At 40.5% G+C, this 19,145-nt stretch overlaps 1 protein-coding gene across 2 annotated transcripts; it reads left to right on the top strand.

The window, feature by feature from the left end:
• Window positions 1-3,212: 3,212 nt before the first annotated feature.
• On the top strand, window positions 3,213-17,576 carry PRRG4 (proline rich and Gla domain 4). 2 transcript variants are annotated; one of them, XM_082628189.1, is made up of 6 exons: window positions 3,213-3,342; window positions 4,037-4,149; window positions 9,456-9,619; window positions 11,014-11,062; window positions 12,313-12,445; window positions 16,731-17,576. In XM_082628189.1, exons 2-6 carry the CDS (start codon window positions 4,047-4,049, stop codon window positions 16,963-16,965), a joined length of 684 nt encoding a protein of 227 aa, XP_082484315.1. In that variant the 5' UTR covers window positions 3,213-3,342; window positions 4,037-4,046; the 3' UTR covers window positions 16,966-17,576. The 2 variants fall into 2 exon arrangements, with proteins under 2 accessions (XP_082484315.1, XP_082484316.1); XM_082628190.1 differs by lacking the exon at window positions 3,213-3,342 and adding an exon at window positions 3,382-3,643.
• The last annotated feature ends 1,569 nt before the right edge of the window (window positions 17,577-19,145 follow it).

The following is a 19,145-nucleotide window of genomic DNA, read 5'->3' as shown; positions in this document are numbered from 1 at the left end:
TAATAAAATAGGTAATTTGCGTATATAGATAAATTCCAAATTTTATATTTTGATATAATGACTTTATTTGAAATAACATAAATTATATAAAAGCAAATAATCCAAAACTATCCAGACAGGAAAGAATAAATTAGAAAATTACTTAAATAGAGCCCTCTTTATACTTTCATGATTAAGAATGGTCAAAGACCCATACAATTTTAGCATAAGAAGGAGTCTTAGAGTTCACTCACACCAAACCCTCACTGTCTCAGAAGAGGCAGAGAGCGTGATGAGAAGTGATTTGTTCAAAACTAGAGAGAAGCAGACTTAGGACTAGAACTTATTTCTTCTTTCATTCACTTAGTGGTCAGGAAATCCTGCCATGTGCCCTACAAGGTACAAAAACTGGTGAACTTTGTTCCTGGCTCTCAAGTTGCTGTCAGAGTGGCAGTGTTGAGGGTGGGTAAAAGAGACCCATAAACTCTACTAAAGCCATTAGTGTACATCAGTAAAATAAACAGTGCTTTAAAACCCACATTTTATATGTCAAAACTCAGTCATTGAGAACTCTCATTTTGAGAGCTTCAAACCAGGGTGGTACATAAAATAACAAAGAAGAATCCTTCACCAAAGAAGGATAAACAGGATCCTAGGTTGTAGATTTCCTAACAGGTCTTCCATATAATGTATGTCTTTAATCAGTACCAGCAGCATCAGCACTCCGTTATTACCCTTCTTTGATGCAGAATAAGTGAATGATTCTCTTTTTAAAAAATATTTATTTATATATTTGGCCATACTGGGTCTTGGTTGTGGCACACGGGCTCTTAGTTTCGGCGTGCAGGATCTAGTTCCCTGACCAAGGATCGAACTCGGGCTCCCCGCATTTGGAGTGCAGAGTCTTAACCACTGGACCACCAGGGAAGTCCCTGAATGATTCTTAAACACTGTCAGCTGTGTAGCTAAAAATACATGATTTGTCTAAACTCTCTTTTCAGACATTGTGCATGAAAGTATGGTTTTGCAACTGATGCCAAATAAACTTGTGTATGAAAAACAACAACAACAACTGATTACTTAGCACATTATTGTCTGAACTTGGGTTTACAAAAAAGAGGCCCCCCAAAATTGTGTGGCAATCAGAGAGTAAGATTATGATGATAAAATGAGTCCAGTGAGTGAAAGAACTAATCATAGCTGTAAAAACGCCAAGGTCTGAACAAAGAGTGAGAGTTTTGTGAACAGCTATGACACAGGTCCTTGTCACAGGGCCCAGAGGGCAGCTCAGAACCACACTGATTCAGGTTCCTATGTGCCCTGTAAGGACTCTAAGGATTACTATTTTTTTTAACATGACATGTAATTCTTGTTACTAACCACAGTATGACATAAAATCAGGTGACCAGGAAACCAGATAACCTCTCACACTTTATTTTATTTTGTTATTAACAATCATTGTTCTTAAATGATAGAATTAAATGTGAGCTATAGTCAAAAGTTCCTTTAGAGGGCTTTAAGCAAATGATTAAAATAAAATCTTTAACCCCTCTGCCTATTTGTTGAATCTGAAAATACTTGCATAGAGATATATAATCAGTCTTGAACAGTAGGAGTCTTTCATTTTCCATCTACTGATTTTACGGGGATAAATTAAAACAGCAAACAACCAATGTTGAAATGTCAAGGCTAAAATGTCACAGAAGCATAAGTTCAGTAAAGTAGCATCTTCTGTTCTGAGTAGTCTGATGACACAGCTAATGCTGTGCCTTTAAGGATGTGGATGTGACCTTAACATCGCTGAGCTTCATGGCTGCAACCTTAACATTTCCTGTCACAGTCTTTGAGTCAATTCTCATGCCCACACAATAGAGCGAGTTTCCATTTCATTCTTGAGTTCACACAGGTAAGTGGGTGGGTATGTGCTCAAACTCAGAGATGCATTATCATACTAATCCAAGTCCATTAATCTCATTGCTCTGATTTTTTTTTCTTTCTTTTGAAATTAAATAATTCTTTACCTCCTACCCTCCACTGCTTGGTAATAACTCAAAAAAGCACTGGAAAGAGTCAAGAGCTGGGCCACTACTTGACCAATGACTCTCCAAGATCGTTTACTTCTTCATGTTTCAGTATCCTTTGTAAAATGAGATTCATAATATCTGGCCCAATTCTACAGATGGCCAGAATAAAAGCATTTAAAATGTTTTGGGAGAAAAGCATAAGAATACTGTGACTTTAAAAAAGCAAATGATACAAAATAAGAAGATGAATACAGCAAATAAATAACAGAAGAAATTGACAATCTTGAACAATGTTGTTACTGACTAGTCTCTTCTCTCTTTGCTACCTAATCTCAAAATATCTTGCAGCTCCATAGTGGCTGAAGTTTGTGTTCATACTGCCAGATGCTATAAGTCATTATAGGTGGTGGACCCCAAAGAGCTTTTACTTATGTGAATTCTATCTAATGGTATTTATCATATTACCTGTTAAACTGAGAAATTTTCAAAATATTATTTCAAATCAAGACAACAAAGTGTACTTAGTTTTTGTTGTCTTCCTGCCTAGGCTCAAAGAAAAGCTCAAGATTTCAGATGATTACTTGTTTGAAAAAATGATGTTATAGCTATCCTGCCAGGTATGACTAAAGATAGCGAATAACAGTACAGAAAGCACTAAGAACAAGCAAATTTTATTAATCTCTTTGAATCTCTATAAAAATGTACATATTGATACTTAAACCTACTACCATAGAAAATACTGGAAAACAATACACATGCAGGCGCCCTGTTAACTGAGTGATGACATCATTACACGTCAAACAGCCTCTGGAAATTTCCGCTGTATATTCATGAGAGATTGAAAGTGAAAAAGGCAAATCATGTCTTTGTACCATAAAGGAAATCATTTTGACCTCGGAGACCCCTTGAAAGGATCTTGGAGATAACCCAGACCTGGGGGACCACGATTTGAGAACCAACATAATCGATTAATTTTAAGGTCACTTCCCAGTTCATAGTACGGCTCCGATGAATGCTTTGCTCTCCTTCGCGGACCACCCTTTGAGACCTAAGGTCTCAAGACAGAGCCCCTAGCCTAGTGGAACCCAAAGCGAAAAGCCCCGGACGCTCCGGAGGACGCTCTGCTTAGCTACTGGGAGCCGAACACGCTCCCCTGAGTCGGCGGAGGACGCAGGATCTAGAAACCAGTCCCAAACCTGCGCCCCGAGCGCCAAGGCGGGGCCAGAACTGGCTGCGGGCGGCCAGGCTAGCCCAGGGCTCAGGGCAGGAGCGGCGGCGGCGACAGCGACAGCGAGGGACGGCTCCCCGGACACGCCTGCCAACTGCCCGCCCGCCGCAGGTGAGCCGGCCCCCGGGAGGAGGAGCGCGGCCAGGTACTCCCAAGGAGCTGCTTCCTCCTTTCCCACAGCTCCGCGGCCTCCCGGGATCAAGGCTGGACCTGCTCCGCGCGTCCCCGTGCCGGCCAGGGCGGCGCTCCGCTGACCCCAGGCGCTTCCTCGAGCGTGCGGGCCACTCCGGCCCTGCGGAGAGCAAGGCGAGGGTTTTGGGGGCGCCGAGACGGAGGGTCTGGCGGCCGCAGGGACTACCCAAGCACGGGGCTCCGGCCCGGGAGCTGCTGGAACATGCGCCCGGAGCTGCAGGTGCGGGGCCCGGCGGCTCGGCCCCGACGGGGAATGGGCGACTCGGAGGGGGCCACCTCGGCGGACCGGGCTCGATACCAACGGAAAGCAGAGGGCGGCCGCGGCGATAGGTGCCCGCTCTGCCGTCGGCAGAGTCCGGAGGGTGGGGTGGGGAGGCGAGGGGTAGGGCGGAGGCGGCATTTGTCCCCGGGCACGCTCTCGGGGCCGCTTTCCGGGCGCGGGTCGGACGCCGGCGACCGAAACCGCGCGCGGGGCGCAGTCGCGCGGTGGCTTTGAGCACAACAGGTAGGTGACTCAGTTCCCACAGGAACTCAAAGTGCTGAGCCGGGGCCTTTTTTGACGTGTTTTTTGTTGGTTGGTTGCTTATTTTGTTTGTTTCGGTTTGTTTGACAGTTGCCAGACTATGTTTACACTCCTCGTGCTACTCAGCCAACTGCGCGTACTTACCTTCGCGTTCCCTCATCGCACAAGAAGTCCAGAGGAGTCTAGGCATGCGGGAGAAGAAGGTAAGCCTGGCTTCCGGCTCCAAGTAAACCCTCCTGGAAACCCGACTCGGATTACAGAGCTCAAACCAGAAAGTGCAGTCTTTGAAACTACATGCCCCCATCAATCATAGAAGCACTAAAATGTCCTTTAATTTGTGGTTTATTTGGTAATGTTGTGGTTTGTTATGTTAAGTGCAATTTATACACATTCATTTCTGTGAGTTACTTTTGCTAAGTATATATTTAAGATCAGGTTGCTGGTTAACTGAATGGAAAACCTATTTCAACTTCTGAAAATCAGTGAGTGCCATTTTTCTAGATGAAGCTATGTGGTAATTATAATGAGCATAATTCTTCCAGTTCTTCCTGGAAAGATGGACAGGGAGACCAGGATCTAGTCCAGATGTGTTAGGAGACTCTGGGCAATTTACTTAACCCCTTTCAGCTTGTAAAATGATGGGGGATGGGGAGTGGAATGATCTCTGAGGTCCTTTTTTACTTTTAAATGCCTGGTTATCTGAAGGTATGAGAAGATTAGGTTTGGGGCTTGCCAACCTAGAATTCCATACCTTGTGGACTCCAGGTCTTAGACTGATTCCTGCCCATATTTTGAAAGCTTAACCAGGAAAAATAGAAAAGAAAAAAAAATTGGCTTTCATTTCTCCCTGCGTAGTCATTGTGCTTCCCTACCCAGTGCCAGTGCTTTGGATCTACCTCTCCACACATTCCTGTCCCTTATTCATTCTCATCAGATCCTACTCTCGTTTCCTTTTGGGAAGGATCTGTTACACTAATACTCCTGGATGACTTATTAATGATTAATACAGCTTAGTGTCTCAAACCTTCTAGGAGTGTGTGTGTGTGTGTGTGTGTGTGTGTGTTAAGATAGGGCAGTATCTTAACCTGAAGGAATCAAACACTGACGGCAGAATTTTAGGCAATTGGATAGGCTAGCCAGTGGGATGGGGGAGATTTGGAAGGAAATCCTTCTTGGTGCCTCCCAAGTTGCACCATATATGTAAGTCCAATCATATATAAGGTGGATGATCCATGCTCAGCAGGACCAGATGCTGATCTCCAGAATGCTTGTGAGTGTATTCATTCATTCACACGATAGAGCATAAAAGACAGTCTCAAGGACATCACAAACTATGGAAGGAATTAAGAGATCATACTTGAGTGCAGAAGGCTGGAGATATCTGTGGGAAGTGTAAATGAAGAATCCTGTATATTTAAAAAGCTGATTTGTTCCGTAATAACCTCTTTATTAACATATACTATGTGCCAAGCCCTCTGCTAGGCACTGGAGATGTAGAAATGAAAGACTGTAATCCTGACCGGGAGGACTACTTCATCTAGTGGGAGAGGCAGGGTGTAAACTGATAATCTCCATAAACTCTATGACAGAGGTTAAAACAGAGACTTTCAAGAGCAGAGGAAAGCGTGAGTTAGCAGTAACTCTGTCTCCAGAGAGTCGTATGGCACAGAAGCCAGTGCTCTCTATCTGCAAATGAGATATAATAAATGTAGATATGAAAAGTAATTAGGAAAATAAAGGACCTTCAGCTGCATTCTGATAAAGCCCAAAGGTGGGGTTGAAATGACCTAAAAAGAATTTATTTAGAAAGCATGGGGAGACAGGAGAGAGGAGGAAAATGGAATATCTCAGTTGGTGGGCTTAAAATAGGGGAATGCACAGGTAACTTCCTAGGATGGTCTAAGACAGGAGACATGGAGATGGAAAGACAATCTGAGGAGGCAGATACCAAAGTGCAAAGGCCAGTGCATCCTTCAGCAATGGCCAGAGGGAAAATAGGAACTCTTGCTGGAAGTTCGGGATGCTCCAAGGGCAAGGAAGTTTGCCTCTTTCAATTAAAAGCAAATCCAGGGCCACTTAGAACCCAAATAACAAAGGACAGTGTTTCTCCTAAGATCATAAGGGAGGCAGGAAGATGTTTGATAAGGCACTGAAAGTCTAAGGTCAACCACGGACTGAATCAGAACTTTCACACTCAGGGAAGTGGTAAACAGCAGCCCCTCCTGGAGGGCATGTTTTATACATCAGTGAAGACTTTCGTTGGCATAACTATCATTTCAGGAGCAACAAAAATATTTATGACTCGCTTTTTAATTTTCCTTTTAAGTTGAAAGTCCCCTTTGGAGGGCAGGGTCAGTTTATAACTCAGATAACTGACTTGAATAGGAGACCAACAATGAGAAATTTGGCACTGCTTTTCTAGCCAATAAAATGTAAAGATCTGGGCATATCTGAGAAGTGGCAATACAGAGGCAGATTCTAATTCTCCATTCTGAAATTAGATTTCATGTAGTAAGTACAATATAGCTAAGTTAGGCAGGCTCAGAGTTACTTCATTACTGGTTTAATATTTTAAACCTATGCCAAGCTGAGTAACGGACTGTATCTCTGAATTGCTTCAACTGGTAGAATTTAGGTCCAAGAGTTCCTTCCCGCTACAGAAAAGTCAAGTTCATTCATTTATTTTTGTAAGTAATTTTTTTGGCATGTCTATGTGTCAACATCCCTTGCTTTAATGGAACTTTCCTTCTAGCTAGGGGAACAGAGTGGTAACAAGTAAGTAAAGCATACAGAACACCAGATGGTGATAAGTGCTATGAAGAAAAACAAAGTATAGTAGGAGATGGGGATTGCCAGAGGTGGGTGAGTGGGGATGGGGTTCAAGGTAACGTTGAACAAAATCCTGAAGGAAGTGAGAGAGCAGAGTGAAAGAAGAAAGTTCTATTTAGAGGAAACAGCAAGTTCAAAGGCAGGAGAGAACCAGGCACACTGGAAACCAGTGTAGCTGTAGAGGACAAGGAGAGCCCTTAGAGCAGCCGTCCCCAACCTTTTTGGCACCAGCGACCGGTTTCGTGGAAGACAATTTTTCCACGGATGTTGCGGTGGATGGCTCAGGCAGTAATGCCAGTGATGGGGAGCGGAGCGGCAGATGAAGCTTCGCTCGCTGGCCCGCTGCTCACCTCCTGCTGTGCTGCCCGGATCCTAAGAGGCCTCAGACCGATAGTGGTCTAGTGGTCTGTGGCCCGGGAGTTGGGGACCCCTGCCTTAGAGGGCCATTGCAAGAATCCCAATGAGAGATGATGGAGACTTGGAAAATTTTGCATTCTGTCTCCATTAGGTGGTAGTGTAAAATCTACAAGAAGACGAAGAAGAACAAAAATATTTTATCACACTGATCTACCCTTTAGAATATTTCTCAAAACACCTATCACCAATGATCCCATTCTGGCTTCCCCCTTGGTTCAAATAGCTCATATGTGTTTTTTCTAACATAGAAATGAATACACTAGAATAGCACTGGCCAAGAAAAATAAAATACGAACCACATAAAAAATTAAAAATTTTCTAGAGCCACATTTTAAAAAGCAAAAAAAAGTGAAATTAATTTTAATTATGTAGTTAATTTAACTTAATATATCCAAAATATTTAACCCAGTATTTCCAAATATAAGCAATAGAAAGCACTGAGATATTTCATATTTTTTTAAACCATGTCTTTGAAGTCCCCTGTGTATTTATACTTACAGCACATCTCAATTCACACTAGCCACATTTCAAGTGCTCAATAGCCATATGTGGCTAGTGGCTACTGTATTGGACAAATCCAGCTCTGTTAAGATTCAGACCTGCTTGGAAAAGTGACTGATTAGTAGGGAAAATATCTTGGCCAAGGTGTGACTGGTCTCAAAGGCTAAGAATAAATGGCCAACCTGAGGTCACTCTCTAATCAGTATTAGTCTTCCAGACTATGCACTGTCGTCAGTCTTTTAGTTTTTGGCTGCATTGGGTCTTATTTTTGGCTGCACGCGGGCTTTCTCTAGTTGCGGTGAGCGGGGGCTACTCTTCATTGCGGTGTGCAGGATTCTCATTGCAGTGGTTTCTCTTGTTGCACAGCCCGGGCTCTAGGCGCGTGGGCTTCAGTAGTTGTGATGCGTGGGCTCAGTAATTGTGGCTCGTGGGCTCTAGAACACAGGCTCTGTAGTTGAGGCACAGGCTTAGTTACTCTGCGGCACGTGGGATCTTCCCAGACCAGGGATCAAACCCATGTCCCCTGAATTGGCAGGCGGATTCTTAACCACTGCACCACCAGGGAAGTCCCTGTCATCAGTCTTGATCCATCTTTCAGTTGCCCACTTTAATATATTCTTCCTTTAGTATTGGTTAGCAGTGAGAAATACCAACACTTTTAAATTCTTATAAGCAGTTGGGGTAGTTCTCAGAGAGTTTCTGAATTCCAGTCTCAGTAATATGATCTGGAGCAAGATCGCTTCAGCTTTGTGTGACACCAGAACAAGTTTGAAGTTTTCAGGTTTTGAAAACACTGCCTTGGTAGGATATTTTGGTTTTGTGTCAACCTGTGCTTAGCTATGGTGTTTACTTACCATTTACCTTCCCTACATGCACATGTAGACGGAGTCTTATAAAACTTTGTAGACACATGTTTAGGGGCTGAGTGGAGGGAGCTACTCCTTTGGGAGGGACTGAATGGCTTTTAATTAATCTTATAAGTAACTTATGATTTTATTAGCTTAGAAGTTTAAAAATTTTTGGTATAAACCTGATAGAACAATTTTAATATAAATGTATGAATTTATAATTTTAAAACATAAAGAGATCTTAGTTATAATTTAGTTCATATTCCCATTTTCCAAATGAGGAAATGGCAACCCAGGGACTTCCCTGGAGGTCCAGTGGTTAAGACTCCGTACTCCCAGTGCAGGGGACATGGGTTCGACCCCTGGTCAGGGAATTAAGATCCCACATGCCACACAGTGTGGCCAAAAAAAACCCAAAAAGTGTTTCAGGAAATGGCAACCCAGAGATATAAGTGACTTATCCCAGAATATAGCTGATAGCTAAGCCAAATCAAAAAGAAGAGTCTCTGTCTTCTAACTCAGTCCAGTACTCTGTCCATTACACCAGACTAATTTTTCTCAGTCAAGATAATAGGAAACCAATGCTTTAGAAATAGAATAGTCTGGCCTGTCATTTATTGGAAAAATAATTGTCTAGAGGGAAAAGTGATACTCAAATAATTTTTATTTATGCTGATAATTTTGGACATAATCTACTCAAGTATGTTCTGGAATTTTGTTAGTATCTGTATTTCATATTTAACAGGAATTATTTTTTCTGATGATATTTCTTTTTGTCAGATTTTAAAACCACACAAGAAAGTTTGGTATAATTTAACCACATCAAAAGAACTATATGCTTTTACCATAATTAAAACAGGAATTTTCTGCCTTATTTTTTATCAGTGTTTGAAATCTTTCTATTGTTTTGCTAGTCTTTACATCAAAAGAAGAAGCAAACTTGTTCATACGTAGACACCTCCTATATAATAGATTTGATTTGGAGCTCTTCACTCCCGGTGACCTAGAAAGAGAATGCAGAGAAGAACTTTGTAATTATGAGGAAGCCAGAGAAATTTTTGTGGATGAAGATAAAACGGTAATTTGGTTGATGATGTTAATTGGCTAGACATCTATTAAATTGTCCTTAAGAAAGTGGCACTTTCAGTCAGTAGAGATTATGTGCCTTAAATAAAATTCAGATTGTATACCTGTTATCTCTTTCTACTTTCTTATATTGTAATTAGCCCATTTAGACTTGGCTTTATACTTAACTGGGCTTATAGTAATTAGCAAATTATCAATTATGTTGTGATTTTCTGTGTTTAACATTATGATATTCAAAGACAATCACGAAGCAGAGTGAATTAAACTTCAGGATATTATCTGAGTTAGTTCTCTGACTCAGGCTTCAATCATTCAAGACTCAGAGCAATTTTTTCTATTAGGACTTACCATTTTTGATTACTGTATTTATATTTCAAGTACTTATTGATGACCCACTATGTGCCAAGTGCTCTGCTAGAGACTGAAGATAAGATATATGGTCCCTGCATTCAGGATTTTATTGCTTGGCAATAAACCTTTAGATGTTCTCCCTTAAAATATAATTAAATCCTATCTGTTAATCCTGAAAAGGTACAAAACAAACAGCCAGCACTGTCCCTGTTATAATCTGGCATATTCTTTAAGAATGACAAGTGACCCAGATTTTGCACTTTTGTAGATTAAATAACCCCAGCTCCTTTTCCCCTTCCTCAAGAATCCCATTTTACTCTTTGGTCAATAAGAACCTCTCTAGGTATCCTTTAAATGCAGGTGCTATTGAAACTTAGTTCTTTTTTCTTCCAAAATTGTGCCCAGATTCCATTCCCTGCTATTATCTGCTGCATCTATTAGAGAAGGGAAAGAAAGTCTACTCTGCGTTGTAGTTGTGCCTGTTGAAATTCTATTGTTTTTCACAAACCCGTTTTCTAATTTTATCACAGTTCCTTAAAAATGGCTTCCATTCTCTCAAGTAACACTGAACTTAAACAGTCTCAGGAATGTCTTTCCAAATCAATAAATAACTTTCAATAACATTTCCTAGGAAACTGAGGGCTCACCTAATGTAGAAAAAAATCAGACTCCTTTTCAAACATGATAATGCGTCCCCTGCTTCAACTTCCACCTCTGCTACTTTCATCGACTCTCTAATGCGATAGTGTCCCCTGTTGCCTGAGCGAGAGCTCTGGGCAGGTGAAGGGAGACTATCAGCACACAGTAGTGGAGAGCTAGCACTGGCAATAATCCCCTGACCAATTCCAGAGTTGGAAGAAACAGTGGTGGATGGCAGTACTTTATTAGAGTGAGTCACGCCCTCCAGCATGATTGAACTGGTATCCTACCTGTGGCACATGCCAAGCATTTACCACCCCTAGTCTAGCTCATTGAGACCAAATGAAATGATAATAAAGAAATTAAATAAACTTGGAAATTTTACCTTTCTCTTAGATGACATTTTGGCAAGAATATTCAATTAAAGGACCAACCACAAAATCAGGTAAGGCAAGAACTGATCAATTTTCATGTTTTTTCCCACCCTCTATCAGAGTACATTTTTAGTTTCATTGTTTGAGTTTGGTTGTTGCACAACATACATACCTTGTAAAGCCAAGGAAGATTTCTCAGTTATACACTGGGCTATCTAAGACAGAGAAGGCCACATTCATCTATTTACACACTGAAAATCAAGTTTGGTGAGATAGTAGGGAAATGAGATAATAGGCTTAATTCTATTTTAAACAGTTCAGCTAAGTCAAGACTTGCACAGAATAAAAGTAGAACTCTATTAGTTTCAAATAGTAAACTATTTTAATTTTTTTTTCTTTTTTACCATTACAAGTAAATGGAATACTTATGCTACTAGGTAAATTAGGATTGTTAGGGAGAATTAAGTAACTCCTAGAGAGGAGAGATCCTTTATTTTATCTACATTTATCATCTCTAGCTGCTTTTTAGTCAGGTTTGTTTTGTTTTGTTTTGTTTGTGTTTGCCAGCTCTTTTTTTCATTCCCCCTAGGTAGGGCCCCAGCTATAGGGAGACTGTATTACATAGCTACACTGGAATTGCTTACTTCATTTATCTTAGTAGTTAATACCAAAATGTGTATAGTTGAACAAAGAACATGTTTATCCCGCTTAGTCTTGACTTTCGTCCATTTAACATAACATTTAAAATAAATAAAGCTGGGCTTCCTTGGTGGCGTAGTGGTTGAGAGTCCGCCTGCTGATGCAGGGGACATGGGTTCACGCCCCGGTCCAGGAAGATCCCACATGCCACGGAGCGGCTGGGCCCATGAGCCATGGCCACTGAGCCTGCGCGTCCAGAGCCTCTGCTCCGCAATGGGAGAGGCCACGACAGTGAGAGGCCCGCCTACCGCAAAAAAAAATAATAAAAATAAATAAATAAATAAATAAAATGAAGCTAAGGACTTCCCTGGCGGTCCAGTGGTTAAGACTCCATGCTTCCAGTGCAGAGGACACATGTTTGATCCCTGGTTGGGGATCCTGCATGCCGCACAGTATGGTCAAAAACTTAAAAAAATTAAAAATAAATGAAGTCAGAACTAGGGCTTTTAGGAAGTGTATCTAAATGTTTTCTGGTCATGTCTGTAGCACAGACTTGTAAAAGTAATCAATATTAATTATTAGATGCTTAATAGCATGCTTACACCCAGCCTTGAATTTATTGAAATCATAGGTGGTGCTTTTCAGTTGTTATATTCATGTTATTTTAATGATTTATCTTAAGATGCTAACAGAGAGAAAATCGATGTTATGGGCCTTCTGACTGGACTAATTGCTGCTGGAGTATTTTTGGTTATTTTTGGATTACTTGGTTACTATCTTTGTATCACTAAGTGTAACAGGCAACAACATCCAGGGTAAGTACCAAATAAAAATATTTAATTCACTGTTATACATTCTATACTGTCATTTTTAAATGGCTAAAAAAAATGGCTGCCTTTTTTTTAAAATACACTTTTGATTTTGGAATAATTTTAGATACACAGGAAAGTTACAAAGGTAGCACAGAGAGTTCCCTTATATCCTTCACACAGCTCCCTCATTGCTAACATCTTATGTTACCATAGTACATTTGTAAAACTAACAAACCAACATTGGTACATTACTATTAACTGAGTTCCAGCACATTAGTAAAGCTTCATAAAGGCCATAACTGTTTGCATAATAGAATCTCAACATCCTTATTAGAATAAAAAGTTATTATCTTCTCTATTATCTTATCTGTAAGTATAGATGAGAAAGTGAAGAGCTAACCTTATTCAACAAAAAGTACCACATGCAAAACAGGCTATCGAAATTAATGCTTATATATCCCTATTTACACTTTCAAATGCTATGAAGAAGCTAATGATGGTAACCACGTGATAAAATGATTATGGAAATAGATAGTGGTGATGGTTGTACAACATTGTGAATATAATTAATACCATTGAATTGTACACTTGAAAATGGTTATAACGACAAATTTTATGTTACACGTATTTTACCATAATAAAAACGTTTTCTTTATTGTTAAGGTAAGAGTTTAGGGCAACAGATATGGAATTTAGAGAAATCCATTGGAGGATAAAAGCTGAAGCCATGAGAGTAGGCAAGTTCTCTGAGTGTGATGCAAGGACAGAAGGCAAGTGACGGAGTCTTAAAAGATGCCCACAGTAAGCGTGCAGAGGAGGACATGCCAGCAAAGGGGGCAGAGGACAGGGGCAAAGTATAGTGTAATTCTATCCCCAGGCTGGAATTCCTCAACAACTCCCTGAGGCATTAATGTGATCATGGGCAGGCTCTAAGGAGATTGTCTGAGACTTCTGTAAATCCTATAAAATTTTGAAAAGTGAGAGAAGATAAGGAAAATTTTGTGCAGTTTTTCTTAAGCCACTATGTTTTTCTCGGTACGCAGACCTCTAACTATTGTGGCCTCTCCCATTGCGGAGCACAGGCTCTGGACGCACAGGCTCAGCGGCCATGGCTCACGGGCCTAGCCGCTCTGCGGCATGTGGGATCTTCCCGGACTGGGGTATGAACCCATGTCCCCTGCATTGGCAGGCGGACTGTCAACCACTGCGCCACCAGGGAAGCCCCAAGCCACTATGTTTTAAGCTGAGAGGCTTCCCTTACTTAACAGACAGGAAATGAGCAAGTTCTTCCTGCTTTCTAGGGCTTTTGACTAAGATTTTATTCAATATGTCCTTCTCCACAAGCTGCAGCATACCCGGAAACTCACAGGTTAATGAAGAAATTGGAAAATATGCCTTCAAAGACTCTCCTTTTATCTTTCCTTCTTTTCCACCCCATTTATAGTATTTTCCCCAAAAAGTCCCTGTGTGCCCTCACATTTAATAATTTCCCTCAAGGTCTGTGAGCACAACCATTGTTCAGTGTCCTCATGCTCGACATTGTCTTCTCTTTTCTTTCTGGTTTTTCTTCATTTTTCTACTTTTCTGCACCACTACACCTTCTTACCTTATGCCTTTTTTCTCTGAAACCTTCTAGCTTCTTTCCTGCATGAGGTTAGAAGCAGAATTCAAAGACACAGGGAATAAAGAGGTGCCATTATTATGCATATTTTCTATGTATGTTATTATAAAATTTTGAAAACCTGGATATCTCTTATTTTATTTTTTTTGTTTTTTTGTTTTTTTGGGTTTTTTTGCTGTATGCGAGCCTCTCACTGCTGTGGCCTCTCCTGTTGCGGAGCACAGGCTCCGGACGCGCAGGCTCAGCAGCCATAGCTCACGGGCCCAGCCGCTCCACGGCATGTGGAATCTTCCTGGACCGGGGCACGAACCCGCGTCCCCTGCATCGGCAGGCGGACTCTCAACCACTGCACCACCAGGGAAGTCCCATCTCTTATTTTAAAAGTTTAGTTATACTTAATGTTAGTACAGTATAATGCTGTACTGTTTACAGGTCATTTTTACATCTACTGTCTCACTTTGATTCTCACAGAAACCCTTTATAGGGGACATTTCAAACTAGGTTAACCAGACATTCACTTGTGTTAAGATTAACTTTTAAATACTTAGTGAAGTACCGTTCATCAATTGTCCCAAGAAATTCTTGCAGCAGAGTTATGTGTTCTCTTTCTACATTTTGCAAGTCTGGAAGTGGGGGAAGGGTGAGGAATATTTGAAAAAGAAAAGAGTAAAAAATAAGATCATTGTTAGAATAGTTTGTCTCATTCCTCTGTAAAAACATGCCAAGAAATGGGAAACAAGATCTTTTCATTTCTTAGTCCCTATATTTTATGGAGGAAAATAGGCATAGTATAATGCTGTCAGCTTATTTGAGATGTTCCTGGTGCATACTTTCTGATTTCAATCATGTAAGAAATCACTGTGGAGACACTTAATGACTTTAATATAATTATACTGTTCCTGTAACTTAAATTTTGAAGGTCAACATGGAAAAATTCATTTCTTCAAATAAAACATCTGTCTCTCCTGTTTCCTATAAACAAACAAGTAGAACTTTTCGTCACAAGCTAATGAATGTGGCAAGTGACAAGCCTACCATGAATACATTCCAGATTTCTGACAGAGGAGGAATTGTGTTGACTCCTCTAAGTAAACTTCTGAGGCTATCAGTCACCTCTCAACTATTGAAGGGCTGATTATCCAGTTCCTAGATTTACACAGATTTTTTTCTTCTCTTCTCTCTGCAATTTTCCTCTGTCCTTCCATCCAATTCCAGATCTCATTATAACCTCCAAAGGAAAAGGCATTCTAAGGGGCAAATTGATTGATTTAGTTTGCAAAAGTTTGCAGTATATTGGGTCTGCTAAGCTGTCTCTTATTGGGAAGAATACTGTAAATATTGACTAGATGTTGGGGATTACCTATACATTTTAATTATCTTATTAGTCATAACTATAATAGGTTAATTTATGCCTAGATGCTTCATAGGCAGCCAACTTCACAGTCTAAACAGATCAGTTTACTAATGTCTGAATTTTAATTTGTAATTCACAAGTGAGAAGGGAAAATGTAGTTTCAAAACACCAGACCTGTGTTGCCTTTCAAATTTCATTGGCTGGTGGTGTAGGTGACAGAGTTTTATGAAAACAGTGGCCATATTGAACTAGGCCATGTTTTTTTTTAATTAAAAAAATTTTTTTGTAATTGTTGGACTTAAATCAATGGAGATCAATGGGGAAAAGATAATAATCTGAGAAAGGGAACAGTACAGGTGAAACCACAGAGCTAGACCAGAGAATTCATTGCACATACAGAGGAGAGTAAAGAGGCTACCTTGGCAAGAGCAGAGAGCTATAAAATAAAGTGAGGCCAGAATAAGGGAGGCTTTGAAAAGGAGGCACAGGAGTTAGAACTTGATTCAGTAGAAAGTAGGCTGCAGGTTAGACTTTTGAGGAGAAGAATGATATGATAGAAGTCCTGTTTAGGAGGGATGGCCCAGGCAGCAGGGATTCAGTGGGGAACAGAGGAGAGAGAGACGGGCATCCCTGTTGTGATTATCTCTGTGGCATCAATTTCCTAGGCTTGGAGTTATGCTGCCTTTCAACAAAGCCTGGATTTGGTTTCACACCATACTTTGAGAAAATTTTAATTCAGGAGCAGGAGAAAAAGGGAATTCACGTGTTTTGACAACAGAATAAAAGTAGGACTTGCCAAGGACTTGTTACAGTGTTCCAGACATTGCTTAGATGCTTTACATAAGACATCTTTCTCAATCCACACAAAACATCTCTGTTGAGGTAGCTATTGTCATCCCCATTGTGTAGAGGAGGAAAGCTGAGTTAGGTTACCTTGCCTCTGGTCACATAGCTATGAAATGACAAGATCCTGTTTCTTACCCATGACTGACTTCAAAGTTCTTGATCTTTCCATTATATCAAGATTCTTTCAGAGTTTATGGGTAAAATAAAACTGTTGTTATATTAATAAGTCAGGTTCAGGGACTTCCCTGGTGGTCTGGTGGTTAGGATTCAGTGCTTTCACTGCCATGGACCGGGTTCAGTTCCTGGTTGGGGAACTGAGATGCCACAAGCCACACAGCACGGCCAAAAAAATTAAAACAATAAAAATAAATTGGGTTCACCTTTATCAAAATGGTTGGATTTTTTAATATTGCCATCTTAACCTAAAAATGCTGCCTTTCCTAGACCTCAATGCTGTCTCTGTTTAGTTCTTCAGCCACCTACGCAAGAAGCGGCAGACACACTCCCTCCATCATTTTCAGAAGACCTGAGGAGGCTGTCTTGTCTCCATTGCCACCTTCAGTGGAGGACACAGGGTTACCTTCTTATGAACAGGCAATGGCACTGACCAGAAAACACAATGTTTCACCGCCACCACCATATCCTGGGCCAGCAAAAGGGTTTAGGGTATTTAAAAAATCTATGTCACTCCCATCTCACTAAGCCCACCTTGTTGTCTTGGTGATATAGGACATTCACATTATTTAAATGGTTTGTTTTCCCTGAACCAAAAAGACATGTCAATTCAGCCCTTTATGACAAACTGCAGAGAGTAAAGGAGGAATAAGCACGTGTACTATGCCACTGGAGATCTGTTAGCATCCTGGACCTGAACTTGATCATAATCAGCTGGATAAGGAACTTTGTATCTTTGCAGTTAAGAAGGGAGCACTTTTTTGTTCCTTTTAATGGTTCAAAAAATCTGTTATGGATGTCACAGCTACAACTGGGATATCTGTATCCTCTGTACAGAAAAAGTTTGTAGATTTCTTGTATTGAATACTAAAAAGGTAAGAATTTCTAACTGTTAGATTATCCCAAGTCATAATATTTGACCTACTCTTTTTTTAGGATTTCTTTTTGGTTGGAAATACTTCACAGAATTTGGCATTTAAATATAAATTGGTGGCCTTTATATAATCACTTGTTTTTTTATTTTAAATTATTGCATAGCATTCACCATATTTTGCACGTTTTTATTGTGAACTCTTGCTATCAGTCATGTTTTATTATGGGGAGTGGGGTCAATAGTTTTCTTTAAAAAAAAAACAAAACAAACACTTGCTAGAGAGTTAGTTCTTCAGAGGGAACAGGGTTGCAATGTTACGGATTTGCAAGGGTTGTTATACCACCAAATAAAGATACAGGCCTCAAATCTAGGAGTGACAACTTGATAAGTTGTGCATATTAATGATGAGTAGACACACCCATTTTCATTGCTACGTTATCTGTATCTGACTATAACTATTAATCTGGAAAATTTGTTGAATTTTATAAATAATAGTTTGAGAACCTGGAAGAAGTAACTTACTTTTCTGCTATCAAAATAATATTGATTAAAGTTACCAGCAACCCCCTGTATCTCTTAATGTCTAGACACAGAACACCATAGGTAATCATTTTGACCTATATTTTGTATTTTCTTCTAATTGTATATATGACCAATCTCCCCTTAAGAACATAGTAGAGTATAAGCTATAAACTTCTGGAATGAATGTTTGTGCACAAATTTATTTGAGTGGGTGTGTACGTATATGTGAATTTGTTTCCTCTTTGCAGGAGCTCAAAAAAAAAACATACTCCTGAGAAATAGAAAATTCTGTTCTTTATGTTTTTTGCCAGGCGTTGCTTTTTTCCTATTTAAGACCATTTATAAAATTGTATTTTGTTTTATAATTTTTACAGAGGTGAGATTAAAACTCACATGCATTTGATAATTCCTTCCAAATTAAATGTTTAGAAAATATAAATCATATTATACTGTGTGTTTGGGTGTATGTCTCTCTTTTAAGACAGCATGATCTTAATGCAGATAAAAGAAAGATCTTAATCATTATAGACTGCTACAGACTTTACCTTTTATATTTTCAGAGTCTCTTTGGTTGCGTGTTACAAAGAAATCATCTGGCAACATTTAGATATAATTAGGAAGAAGTCTTTTTAAAGTCACCTACATTACCTATAAAAATTTTACTATTTGTCATACCTTGGTTTACGTAAGCATTTTTCCTCATGTAACTTTGCACTTTGCCCTTATTTTATTTTTTTGTTTGTTTTTTTGTTTTTTTTTTTTTGCGGTACACGGACCTCTCACTGTTGTGGCCTCTCCCGTTGCGGAGCACAGGCTCCGGACGCGCAGGCTCAGCGGCCATGGCTCACGGGCCCAGCCACTCCGCAGCATGTGGGATCTTCCCAGACCGGGGCACGAACCTGTGTCCCCTGCATCGGCAGGCGGACTCTCAACCACTGCACCACCAGGGAAGCCCTGCCCTTATTTTAATCCTCTTTAAAAGGTCGGAGGCAAACTCTATTCACTTTAGCAATCACACTGAGGCATAGAAGGATAGCTTGACCAAAATCTAACATGTTGATGAGAGCTAGGTTTAGAATGAGCAAGCACACTTTTCTAGGCCCATCTCATACCTATAGAATTACACTGTCTCAAATTATGAAATTATAAAATAGAGACAGGGCTTCCCTGGTGGCGCAGTGGTTGAGAGTCCGCCTGCCGATGCAGGGGACGCGGGTTCGTGCCCCGGTCTGGGAGGATCCCACATGCCGCGGAGCGGCTGGGCCCGTGGGCCATGGCCGCTGAGCCTGCGCATCCGGAGCCTGCGCTCCGC

The sequence above is a fragment of the Mesoplodon mirus genome (genome assembly GCF_964341445.2).
Source record: "Mesoplodon mirus genome assembly, chromosome: 7".
Lineage (NCBI taxonomy): Eukaryota > Metazoa > Chordata > Mammalia > Artiodactyla > Ziphiidae > Mesoplodon > Mesoplodon mirus.
Note: the sequence above shows the minus strand (reverse complement) of the source record. Positions and strands in the feature narration are given on the sequence as shown.

Bases quoted from the DNA above. Each gene is read 5' to 3' on its own strand.
- PRRG4 (XM_082628189.1), top strand. From the start codon at position 4,047: ATGTTTACACTCCTCGTGCTACTCAGCCAACTGCGCGTACTTACCTTC. The intron at 4,150-9,455 runs GTAAGCCTGGCT...TTGTTTTGCTAG, and splicing joins TAGGCATGCGGGAGAAGAAG to TCTTTACATCAAAAGAAGAA. The intron at 11,063-12,312 runs GTAAGGCAAGAA...ATTTATCTTAAG, and splicing joins AGGACCAACCACAAAATCAG to ATGCTAACAGAGAGAAAATC.